This window comes from Arvicanthis niloticus, chromosome 5 (assembly GCF_011762505.2).
Source record: "Arvicanthis niloticus isolate mArvNil1 chromosome 5, mArvNil1.pat.X, whole genome shotgun sequence".
Lineage (NCBI taxonomy): Eukaryota > Metazoa > Chordata > Mammalia > Rodentia > Muridae > Arvicanthis > Arvicanthis niloticus.
In genome coordinates, this window is record NC_047662.1 from 32,782,385 (window position 1) to 32,794,930 (window position 12,546).

The following is a 12,546-nucleotide window of genomic DNA, read 5'->3' on the forward strand; positions in this document are numbered from 1 at the left end:
GAGTTTTAATTTATGTGACAGCCAGAGAGGCATTCATGAAATGACATCTGAGCAAAGACCTGAAGCAGAACAGTTGGCATGTTCAAGGTTAGCAGGAAGGGAATGAGGCAGAAACAATGTGAGGTGACACATGTGAGGTGACACATGTGAGGTGACGTGTGTGGCATGTTTGCTTACTGAGGGGAAGAGGGAGTGCTCAGGAACCTGGGCAGATGAGTGGTGGACTAACCCAGAGGCTCACTTGCAGTCTGCTGACAACAGGTATTCAGGGCAGGGGAGTCTTGGTGATAGTTCAGGCAACAGACACCCCCAAAGTGCACTGCAGAGGTAGTCAGGAAAGCAGTTGGAGCTAAGAACAGTAGTCTACAAGTTATGAGACCTACTGCTCTCAGCTGCTGTGACCTCTAAAACAGCCCTTGAAAGGAGGAAACTGAGGCCCAGTGAGATGACTAGCTTAAGACTACCCAGCTAAGGAGATGAGTTAGTGCCTTATCCTTGACTTGTCTGTTCCTTTTTCTGTCGAGCTGACCTCAGGGTCCTTACCTCCACACTCAGGGAAGGCAAACCATAACAGTCAGAGAATGACAGGGTCAGGCAGAGAGCAGGGAGCAGGGTAGCATGCTTATATCTTTTTGAGACAAGCAATCTAGAGCTCATCAGATGGAGTCCAGCCTTAGAGGTCCTTCATGTACAAAAGGGTTGAGTATAACCTGGCACAAAGACTCCTGATATGTTTAAAGAGGGGAGAGCTGATACCACAGTACCACCTGGGCTAAGGGAGAGGGAGGGAGGGAGGGAGGGAGGGAGGGAGGGAGGGAGGGAGAGAGAGAGAGAGAGAGAGAGAGAGAGAGAGAGAGAGACAGACAGAGAGAGAGAGAGACAGAGAGACAGAGAGAGAGACTGAGACTGACTGAGACTCTCACAGTGTATCACTACCAGAAGCAGACCCTGCCTTGGTTGAGATGAAAACCACAGTAACTCCCCACATACCTGGGGAATGATTTAGTTTCCAAAATGATTCCACATCCCTTCTCTCCCTTGTTCCTTTTAACACTCCTGTGGAAAAGACCAGGTTGATATGAGAATTTCCAGTCTTTCTTCATGGGAGCACTTTGTACTGAGGTGAGAGAGACAACTTATCCATGTCTCAAGGCAAGGACGCTGAGGGAGCCAGGTCTCAGCTACATCTCTGCTGGAGAGCCTTTTCTACTTCATTTTGCCCCTTGCTGGGGTTGGGGTATAAAACAGGGAGCATGTCTGTCTCAGCTTCATGAAATCTCTCTGATAAAGTCATCTTTTACTTCTTGTTACTGGAATCTTTTTTATTTTTCTACACTTTACATACTCTGGGCTGGGGGAGGCTAGGGTTTGAGGAGAGTACATCCTCCTGGCTTCCTGTTGGTATTTCTAGATCACGTTCCTATGAAACTCATGTGTTTTAGAGGCGAACCCTATATCCAACCATCTGTTCTTTCTGAACACTATTATTTAGAGTTTTTGGTGCATAGCTTACCACTTTCTGTTCCACCCCAGCTCCTGCTGTGGGGCAATCCATTCACCTCTCACATCTCCAGTGAGTTCACCTCATCTCCTTCAGATATCTACTGCTAAGGTCACTGTCTGGTGCTTATCAGCATCTGGAACAAACTGCTTCCGAATTTTAACCATGTCCTTCTCTGATACCAACTGATCATCTTTCCAGCTCTCTTGAGATGGATCCCAGAGCTGCTGTTATAATGCTTAGCTATGCTTAGCTCCCAATGATCCCCACCATGCTCCGGAAGGCTCTACTCAAAATTCTTTATGCACTGTCTTCCTAGTTCTTGCCTTATTAGCACACCATAAAACCTTGATTTCCAAACTGTCTTGTCTCGCCTTAAACAGGAGACTCTAAGAAACAAAAGAAATCCATAGCTCTTACAAACTAGTCTCCACCCAGACCTGGCCCCCTGAGATTTCTGGCAAACATTCCTTTCTTTCCCCACTGTCTCTCACTGTCTGTCTCACTGGTCTAATCTCTCAGTACTCCTCAAGCCTTCCCTGTTCAGTCCTTTCTTTGTTCAGTGCTGGCAGTCTTCTTCCTGTGCCAGAGAAAGGAATTCTCTAATCCAGCTGCCTGCACTCTGGACCCTACCACTTCCCACCACTCCTTTCTTCTCTGCTACAGTCTTAACCTCTCACAACTTCAAGTTGCCTATTGGCAATCATGCCCAATTGGGTGCTTACGCAGTAAGAATTTTTGATCCACAGGCTCTCTTATCTGTCTTTATTGTGATCAAATTCTCCCTTGATAAATATGGCACTGCCCTCCTCATGTCTCTTGATAAGATCACCAACTACCTATCAATTATCAAGCTGTGTAGGTTTCCTCAGGCCTACTGCTGAGCATCCCTGGAGTGTCCAGGCACTGTGATCCAACCAATTCTCCCTCTTCCTCACGCTGGGCGCCTTTCCTCCTGTGTAAGCCCCATTCCTGCTCCCACTTTTCCCACTTTGCCTACTAGGCACCCAGGCACCCATCTTTGGCAAGCTGCTCTTTTCACCCTACCCTTACTTCTGGGAACGCATTTCCTAGTAAAGTTTCAACAGTAATTGACGTGCCAATGACCCCTAACACTTAACTTCAGCACTGCATTCTTGAATAAACCTAGGAGACAGTCTCCACTTCTTCCTCCCTCCCTATCGTCAAGCTTTTCTAAATTAATCTAGTAAGTAGTTTCACGTCTAACACAGTCCTAATTTTCAGGCCTTTCTCACTTCTGTTCTGGCCCACTCTTTCTAGTCTTGTCCCTCAAGTCCAGGTTCAAGCCAGCACTCTGTTATTCAGACAGAGCTGTCTGTGTCTAGCGCTGGTCAGCTACCACTGGGAGCCCAGCTCCATCCACATGGTCAGCTCTAGACTCTTCAGCTTGGAAGGTTTTCATAATATAAGCCCTGACCTTTGACATTACATTCTAGCAATACCAAAGCCACGCAGTTCTGACACGACCCATTCTACTCTCTACCTTAGCTCCATTCTGTTCTTCCAGGAAGTTCTCCCTGTTCCCAGAAGAGACACGGCCATTCATCTAGTCTCAGACAAGGTATCACTCTCCAAAGAAGGCCTTGAAGGCACGGTTGGGCTTAGGTGTCCCTTTCTGCAATTTCATACTATTCACTTTTCATACTATTTCACTTTTTAAAAGTGTATCTCCTGTATAAGACATTTTTAAAAAGTAATTTGTATTATCCCATACAAAAGACAGATAGTATTCAATAAACAGTTAAAAGCTGTAAGAACAACCCCTTCCCTGTCCCTTTTAGTTCTAGGTCTTTGGCTCCCAATTTATGTTTGTTTTATTATTATTTTTTTAAACCAAGTGCAGAACACCAATAACATCCCAGGTGGTTGGGCAAGGCACAAAAGTGAGCATAGCCCCAGTCCTAACACCCATTAGGGCAGCAAAACTAGTTTCCCTTAGTACTCTTTGATCCCAGGAACAAAGGAAGAAGAAAGGGCAAGGAGTCATGAGGACCACAGAGCCCTGGTCAGCTTACCCCTAGAGCAGAGCCTACGTACAGCAGAGACAGTGCTCAATGGGAGGCCACAGGAGGGAAGCAGGGGCCGATAGCCAGGAGTCCGAAGGTTTGGGGATGTGCTGACAAGGTTGGCAGGCTTCAAGGCAGAGTCCATCAGGTCTGAGTGTGTCTCCAAGGATCGGGCCAGATTATTCCCCAGGACAAAGGTTTCACCTGGAAAATAATAAAAACAAAGTTAAAGTAGGAACTGGCCTGGAAGGACTGGCAGAGTGCTGGCTCCAGGTACCTTCCCGAGTGGAACAAGAGGCAGCAAGACAAAGCCCTACAAGGACTGAGGATGCCTGCGAATCAGTCATGGCTCCTGGCTCCTGGCTCAGGAGCTCCGGACTTGGACTCCTCTATGGACTCTGTCTTCTCTAGACTGTTCCTCTTCGCCTAAGATAGTGGTGGGTCTTTTCTGGATAAGGACAACTTAAAAGGAGTAGAGTTACTTTAGATGGAAGACAATTCCTTAGTCATAAGATGCTAGAAAGAGGGTAAGGGCTGTGGGAAGGATGTGAATGATCAGAGGACAGTTTTGTATGTGTGCGCCCATGCACACACATGTGGAAGCCAGAGGATACTGAGTGTCTTCCTCCATCGTTTTCTGCTTGATTCCCCCGAGACAGAATTTGTCACTGAGTCTGAAGTTCACTGTTTTTTGGACTAGGCTGGCTGGCTAGTGGGATACCAAGATCTGCCTGTCCTTGACCCCCAGTGTTAGAGTTAAAAGCACATACAGCCACAACCACTTTTTAATGTGGATCGCAGGGATTCAAACTCAAATCCTCACAATTTCAGAGCAAGTGCTTTTAATTACTGAGCTAGTAAATCCTCACATGAGGATTCTTTAGAAGCAGATGCTCATCAGCAGGACATCTCAGAAATACTCCATGACACCTGATTAAAGGCCTGTCTGCAGAGACCCCGCTCCTTCAAAGCCTCTAGTCATCTATCTGTACTGACCTTGTTCTATAGAAACATTCCAAGGAAGCTGGGGGAGCTCAGGCCCAGGGACCAGGATCACTCAGCAGAATGCTTCTCACGACATCGTGGGAAACCCTGAAGAAGTTAATCCATACACAGGAAGCCTTCCAAGGGGTTTGTGAATCTCTGAAAGCCTCTGGGAAGGGAATCTCATGACAATTCTGCATCTCTATGGCCAACCTAATCCCAAGCTTAGGATGGTGTGCTGCCTAGTCTTATGCCAACTTGATACAATCTAAAGTTATATGACAGGAGAGATTTTCAGTTGAAAATGCCTCCATAAGATCCAGCTGTAAGGTATTCATTTTGATGGGAGAGGGCCCAGCCCATTGTGGGTGTGTCACTTCTGGGCTGGTGGTCCTGAGTTCTATAAGAAAGCAGGCTGAATAAGCCTTGTGGAATAATGTTTTCTAGGTTCACTGGTTCTCTGACCTCTGTTTGATAAAGACCATTCCCCCTCCTCTCATGACTGGCTGTTCTCTTTGAGGATTTTTGGCAATCATGTCACTGTTGAGAGTTCTGATGGCTAAAATGCCCTCTTTTTTTTTTTTTTTTTTAGCTGAAATATGTCTTCTCACAAATCGTCCCCCATGTTCTACTCTCTGCACTCTATCTGAGTCCTCCCATCTTCCCAGGCTCCCCTGGGAGTATCTGTTACCTATGACTTTTCTCTATACTCCTTCCCAACCCTTTCCCCTTTCCTTGCTGGCTACCTTCCACTAGGAATGCTTGTAGGGTACCTTTTTGCAGTAAGATCTGGAGAAGAGCTGCCTTTTCTTGATGGTGAGTGAACACAGCAAGGGCCTCACCTTTGCCCGCTGACACCCAGCACAGCAGTGGCACATACCTCCATGCTCCAACGTCACAGCAGAAAAGCTAATTTACATTCACACTGGATGGTTAGAGATCTTCTATCTCTGTCTGAATAGATAAGCAGGCTGACTACCAGGAAAAAGGGCACTGAGGATGGATGACATGCCAGAAACAACTCAAGTCATCGAGTCCTAGAACAAAGGCACTATTTCCCCTAGCAGGCAGCAGCCAGGAAATCTCAAAACAGCAGAAAGGTCAATGCAAGGTAGATTCCAATCACAGCTAATGTGAATATCCATAGTAACTAGCTGAATTAAAATAAATTTCCTGCCTCATATTGCCACTTTTTTTTTTGGGGGGGGGGATCCAAAGGAGCTCCTTCCTTTAGCCTCCACATGCCTGGTACTTAACCCAGAACACATTAACTCTGCAGAAGGGATTCAGCCGCTAATCTGCTCTCATCCAGGAGTCCGCTCATCCACTGTCTTTCATGCTCTTTGCTGATCATAAGTGGTTGGGCTGGAGCATCTCTCATCCATGCTCTTAACCACATGCCTTTCCCCTCTTAGCTTCAGAGTGCAGGGGTGCAATCTGTCTTACCTCTGTCTCCCAAAATTCAGTACAGAATCTGGCAAAGAGTGAGGATTTAATAAATGTTTGATGACCTAAAGGTAAAACACCTGGGCTGGGTCCTTCAAAATGCCAATGCAGTCAGAGAAGATGGAAAGAGTAGAGAATACTTCTAGCTAAAGAATGCTTAAGAGACAGGACAGTAAAAGGCATCAAATGATCTCTTATTGGATCCTAGATTATAGAAAACAAAACAAAGCAAAACAAAAACAGCTACAAAAGAGATCACTGAGACAACTGGGGAAATTTTGCTCTTAACCACTGAGTCATCTCTCCAGCCCCTACATTAAATTTCTTGAACACAAAAATTAATGTTCTTTCTTTTTCCCTTCTCGTCTCCCACTCTCCCTTCTTCCCTCTTCTCTCTTCCTGACATAGGGTTTCACTGTGTAGCCCAGGCTACTCTTTAACTTGTGAAGCTCTCCCCTCAAATTCCTGAGAGCTGGGATCACAGGTATGTGCCTATGTTCTAGGCTCTTTAAAAGAGATATGTAGAAAAATATTCCACTTGTTAGCTGGGCCATGGCGGCACTCGAGAGGTAGAGACAGGTGAATCTCTGAGTCTATAGGTCTAGTTCCAGGACAGCCAGGGCTACACAAAGAAATCCTGTCTTGAAAAACCAAAACAAAAATTTTACTGGCAGTTAATTCTTGTGTGTTAAATAAACAAAAGCCATATACATAGATGTATTAAATATATAGATACAAATATATGTGTGGACAGTGAAACAGAGCAAATATTGCAAAAAGTTGAAAGTAACTCTTGGTGAAGGACTCATTTTACTTTTGTTGTAATTTTTCTGTAGGTTTGAAAGTTCCCAAAATAGAGCAGTGAAAACGGAAAGGAAGCTTAAAAGGATATGAACTTTTGATGGCTCTGTGTCACACTGTAAGTACATGGTCAGCTGAGCCAAGTCCACAGAGTAGGGCTATGTGCTGGCAAGGCAGGAAGGGGAAAGGGTTCCCGTAACAATCCAGTTAACACAGGTGGGCGGCACAGATACTACATCAGTAGAAATGTGTGAGGCAGGTGGGCAGAAATGGCAAAAAAAAAAAAAAAAAAAAAAAAAAAAAAAAATGTTCAAAGAAAAAGCAAAAGAAAGTTATGGCTATTGATGGCGCTTTCGGTGGAGGGCAGGTAAGTAACCAGAAAAATATAGGTACCAATGAGGTATCAGAGCAGAGGAACAGGCAGGCAGGGAAGACAAGCTACAGAGTAGAGGAGTCAGAAGCCTAGACAAAGCCCTGGCTTGTCTGGGCACAGTTAAAACTGCTTCTAAGAAGCAAACAGAAGACAGGATGCAAGTAGACAACGTGTTGAAAGCCTTCCATGAGGAACAGCTTGGTGAGCAGAGAGGCTCAGAGTTGGTGTAACCTGTCTGATGTGGGGTTGATAGGATGCAGTCAAGGCTGGAAAGGGCATCCCTGCTCTTCATCATGACTAGAGGCCCATTGTGGGCATGTCCCCAGCAGCTGCTGAGTGCTGCTGCCACTGTACTTTCCCAGTTCTATGTAAACATTCTGAGTTTCTTTTCTTTGGGCAGCCGCCCTATTGGCCATGCCTTGCTCTCTCATGCACCTCCTCTTTCAGATTCCAGTTTGGCCTTTCATTAGGGAGCCCAGGCTCTCAAATGACAATGGCTGAGAATATTTAACACTTTGTCTGTACCAACTGCATCCTATCCAATACATTATAACTGAAGGACTGTTCTTATAGGTTCTGATGTTTAAAAAAAAACAATTTAGAGCAGGTAGTTTAAGAAGTTTCCTCTGAAGAAAAGAACCACCTGAGAGGCATGGTACAGCTGCAGGGACCAGATGTTTGGTTGACATGCAGACAAAGGAAGAGTTTAGGTATCTTTTCACCCCAAATCACATAAGAAATTCTTATTTGTTGCAGAAGTATAGAGGGGTCAGAGGAGACTGGGTGTGTGGTCTCTTCCTGGACTACATTCTCCAGAAGTGATACTTTCATCTGAAGTCTTTTCATTAAGAGTTTGATGAAAAGACAACAGGAAAGGGAGTGTGGGAGTGAGACTCATGCGGAAGCCCCAGAGCACCTTTCAGACTCACGAACCCAGCACCCCTAGAGATAGAGCAGTCCCAGGCTGATGGCACCTCCTCTGCTCAGGGCACCATCATAAGTGTCTTTTAAAGAACAATTCCTCCGTCTTAACAGCAACCTACCTCTCTCTGTCTGGGAGCAAGCTCTCTTCCCTCCCTCGGCTCTGTGTCCTGTATTCCAGCTCCACTTAGTCTTCAAGCCCTCTAGGAAGTGCTTAGTCACTGCCCTAGCCACGTGGCATCCGCTTTCTCATTGTGGGTCTAGTATGTTAACTAAAAAGTTACTTTCCAGCCTAGTTGGAAACAGCAGGAACTTGAATGGACTTGTTAGACTGGCAATGCTAGAAGTTCGGGCCACGTGCCAAAGAAAAGAATGGATGGCCAATCAACAAGGAGCAACTTTCTCAATCTCTAGCCTAAGACTAAACCTTGTAGCTGGCAAAGGAGAGCTACATGAGGCCTTTGATTCATACTGGGAGATGTGCTGGGACTTCATGGGCTACACAGAAGGAAATCATAGGACAACTTCTAGAGTCAAGGGTCCAGAGGAAAGAGAGATTCTAGAGTGACAGCAAAATTCTGAAGACTTAAAGTGGCAGAAAACCAAAATGAAACAAACAAACAACCCCCACCCCCAGATGTAACCCAGATGTTGCAAGGGTAAAGGGCAGAAAACCAGATCTGTGGACAGTGGATGCCTGGGCCCTTACAGGGCTGCTGGCTGCCCAGGCCCCATCCCAGCTCCTACCTGGTAGGTACCTGTCGTGGCTGTGGCTGTACTCTGTGGCAGTGAGTGATACATGATTCTGTGTAAAAGGCTGGTTGCCAAACAGATTGTCACTCCGAAGGTTGTGGCAGAGCTTCTCCAGGAAACGGAGGACATAGGTGATGCTGTTGACTGCTGGGAGATTGAGAGTGTGCTGTTCCCGGTCAAACACGGCTGTGGAGTTAAGTAAACAAGTGAGCTGTACAGTGAAGTGCAGCGCTAGCTGGAGGAGCTCAGCTCACTGTGTGTCTTGGGCTTGGCAGGTTGCTTGCCCACTTTTCTTCTTCCTGCTGCTTTCTCTTGCTCAAGGGCTTTGATTTTTGCCTCTAACTCCAAAGGGTGTGCAACCATGGGAGTGCCAGGCCAGGTCTGTTGCACCCTCAGGGGTCTGGTATGATCTGACTCAACCTGTGCAAACAACTCTGAACATAACGCTATCTGCTTCATCACCTGGCAGAGCCTCTTTCAGGAAGTGTGCTCACCCAGGGTGCTGTATTCACAAGCCAACTGCCCAACAACAGGGAAGCTATGTGGAAGATAACACTGCCGCTTCTAGCAGTGGTTAGGTATACAATTTCCAATCTATATCAGGCTACTGGATTTCGGCAATATTGGGAAATGTCTCATGCTTGTTTTTATTTTTATGTACTATCTATTTCTATCAAAATATTGTCATAATTTTTAAAAAGTAAAAGGCGTTGAGGGAATCGAGGAGATGGAAATCTGTGGAGATAAATCACTCTCAAGAAAGTTTTAAAGAGGAAGAACTCTAGGCACTAGAGGTGAAGAGTGACTGCAGGAAGACAGACTCTGCAGACTGCTGCAGGGAGGCCAGAGAGTGGTCTGGGGCTCAGAGCAGATGGGTTTGAATGTCTCAACAGTTCCCGTCCTCCATGCATCCAGTGCCTGGCTAGATTTGGCTCTGTAACATGTCTGTTGTCGCCCTTCCACAGAGTATGTAGATTTTCTTTTCCACCACTGTAGACATGAGCCTGTCTTCCCTTTTCCTGGCTAGTCTGTGGCAGACACCTCTGCCACACAGTAAAGGCTCAGCAGGTGTTTGCTAAAAGGCTGTTTAGGCTCCCTGTCAGCTGGCTCCTCCATGCCACAGCAGCTCGCTATGAAGGAAAGGGAGGGACTGGAAGGCAGGGTTAGAGTAAAGACTGGAAGGCACAGGCAGGTCAGGTTATTGTAGGCTTGGTGGGTACAAATAAGATTTTAGACTCAAGAAAAATGAAACAAAAACAGAGCACAGCAGGAAAGTATTGTCAGTTACTGCAGAAAAAGTACCACACTGTTAAAATCAAGTTTGCGCCGGGCGGTGGTGGCGCACACCTTTAATCCCAGCACTTGGGAGGCAGAGGCAGGTGGATTTCTGAGTTTGAGGCCAGCCTGGTCTACAGAGTGAGTTTCAGGACAGCCAGGGCTACTCAGAGAAACCCTGTCTCGAAAAACCAAATAAAATAAATAAATAAATAGATAGATAAATCAAGTTTGCGTTTTCCCTCTATCCTGGGATTCAGCTTTCTTTTATGGGTACAATAGGCCCAGAAACTTAGGAGGCAGAGGAATGAAAGGAGGTCAGAGGTCCTCTGAAGCCAGTTGAGGAAATTCTCTTGTTGCAACAATATAGACCCTATATATTTTCCCCATGAAATGGCTTTAAGCAACACTCATATTTTCTGTGTGGGGACCAAAGTTTAGAAGCTGTGTTAGGCAGTCTGTTAGGCTATTTTTGGCAGAGGTATATGGTATATACTACATAGCATATAGGTTATACAGGTTCAGCAGAGCCTGGGGGCTGGCAGTTAGGACGCTTGAGGAATGGGATCCTTTTGCATTTTCCAGAGCCTATGAGTATGAACTCAGTACTAGGATCTCTCATCAGAATGAAGATTTGTCACTCTGGTTAGGAGGCCAGACTAGCCCAAAAGTGTTTACCTGAGATGACTTCACCGCCGTGGCCCTGTTTGAGAAAGCTGAAGACAGTTTTCTGGTGATAAGCACAGTCAATGCAAGCCTGGACAGCCTGCTGCAACACCACAGAGGCACGGGCTGGCCCAAAATGGTCAGGGAGTTGTTGGATCTTCTTCTTATCCAGGTGGGGGCCGGTGCTGCCATTCTTGTTCAAGTAGATACAAACTACAGGGAACAAAAAAACCCAAGAGCCTTACAATGTGCCTGACAGAGAGAAGTCAGAAAGCAGCTCTCTTCCATCTGCTCAGCTCTGGATTTGGCTCCATTGGGATTCCCCATAGCTACTCTGTGGAACACTGTGGGTAATGAAGAAGGTTTAGGAAATCCTGTTCCTAGTTGCCACCAGCCCAACCTGCACCACAAGAGCTTTGGGGACAACACAGAACAGAAGTCAAGATACAGACTTTGTGTTTTGTTTTCTGGTCCCTGAAAAGAAAATGTAAACTCTGAAGAAGACTCTCAAGAATCAAACATCCTCATCTCCTAACTTAAAGATAGCTAATTGGCAGGAAAAAAGTGCCCATGAAGGTGGATATAAGGGTCAGTCTAAGAAATGGGGACAGAGGACTATAGGGATGTTCAGTAGATAAAGTGCTGGCTATACAGATTTGAGGACTGGAGTCAGCACCACAAGAGTACATGTGAAGGCTGAGTAGGCATGGTGGACCACCTATAATCCAAATACTTGGAAGGAAGGCGGCGTTAGGAGATCCCTGGAGCTAGCTAGCTACCTAGACTATCTTATATCTGTGAGCTCTGGGTTCAACTGAGAGACCTTGCCTCAGTGAATAAGGTAGAAAGAGATTGAGAAAAAAGATTGGCTTGTACATGCACACACATATAAGTACACACTATACCACACCACACCCACATAAGAAAATAAAAAACAACCAGGGGATGTTGTTGAACATCTGTAATCCCAGCACTTAGGATGCTAAGGCAGAATTCTGGGTTCCAGGCAAGCTTGGGGTAATATTAAGTAGACTCAAAACCTCCCCAAATTTAAGAGAACAAACAAGAACAAATAACAAAAAGCAAAATGCAAAAAGTAAAAAGAAAAGAAAAGAAAAAAGAAAGAAAAAAAGAGGATTTTCATGTTTGATAGTGTGGCCTTTGTCCTAAAATCATTAAAAATGGAGGAATGCAAAGACAAGACACTTAATAAGAACACAAATATGTTTATAATAACCTTAAATTAAAACCAGCATAGGTATCCACCAACAGGAGAATAAACACACAAGCTATGGTATGTTCCTCTGAAGGAATACCACTGAGAAGAAAACTTTCAATTATGGATAACAACAAGATCATAAGTGACTTTCAAAAATGTTTTTTGAGTAAAAGAAATGAGATGCAAAAGTACATACAGACAGCATGGCTAATTTATATCAGATTCAAGCTCTAGGAACTCTAATTTATGGTAGAGATGCTGCAATCAGAGTGGAGGCAAAGACTGAGTCTAGGAGCCTGAGGAACTTCTGGGGCAGGGGAGGTATCCTGTGTCTCCATCACAGTAGGGGTGGGCAGGAGTTACACAGGTGCTGAGATTTACTAAAACTCAGAAAATCATATGAGTGTGCAATAGACTTGCAACTAAGATTTGTATATTTCACTGATGTAAATCTTAAATAATTATTCTAATAGTAAATTTAAAAATTAACTCTATATGGCTTCTATGGTAAAATACCCAAGAACAAAGTATACAACCTCTAGATGGTTGTCTATTTTAGAACACGGCTCTGAAAGTCTTT

General features: G+C 45.1%; 2 protein-coding genes across 4 annotated transcripts in view; one reads left to right on the forward strand and one right to left on the reverse strand.

Annotated features, from left to right (window-relative positions):
* Ctps1 (CTP synthase 1) overlaps positions 1-12,546 on the forward strand; it is a 63,740-nt gene that overhangs the window by 40,886 nt on the left and 10,308 nt on the right. The gene's annotated exons all lie outside the window — the stretch shown is intronic.
* Positions 1-12,546, reverse strand: part of Scmh1 (Scm polycomb group protein homolog 1) — a 119,257-nt gene that overhangs the window by 3,632 nt on the left and 103,079 nt on the right. For all 3 annotated transcript variants that reach the window (XM_034502548.2, XM_076934281.1, XM_076934282.1), the window contains 4 exons: positions 10,760-10,960; positions 8,801-8,992; positions 3,538-3,732; positions 991-1,056 (listed from right to left, as the gene is read on the reverse strand). In XM_034502548.2, the coding sequence (XP_034358439.1) occupies positions 991-1,056; positions 3,538-3,732; positions 8,801-8,992; positions 10,760-10,960 (654 nt within the window). The remainder of the gene's footprint in view (positions 1-990; positions 1,057-3,537; positions 3,733-8,800; positions 8,993-10,759; positions 10,961-12,546) is intronic.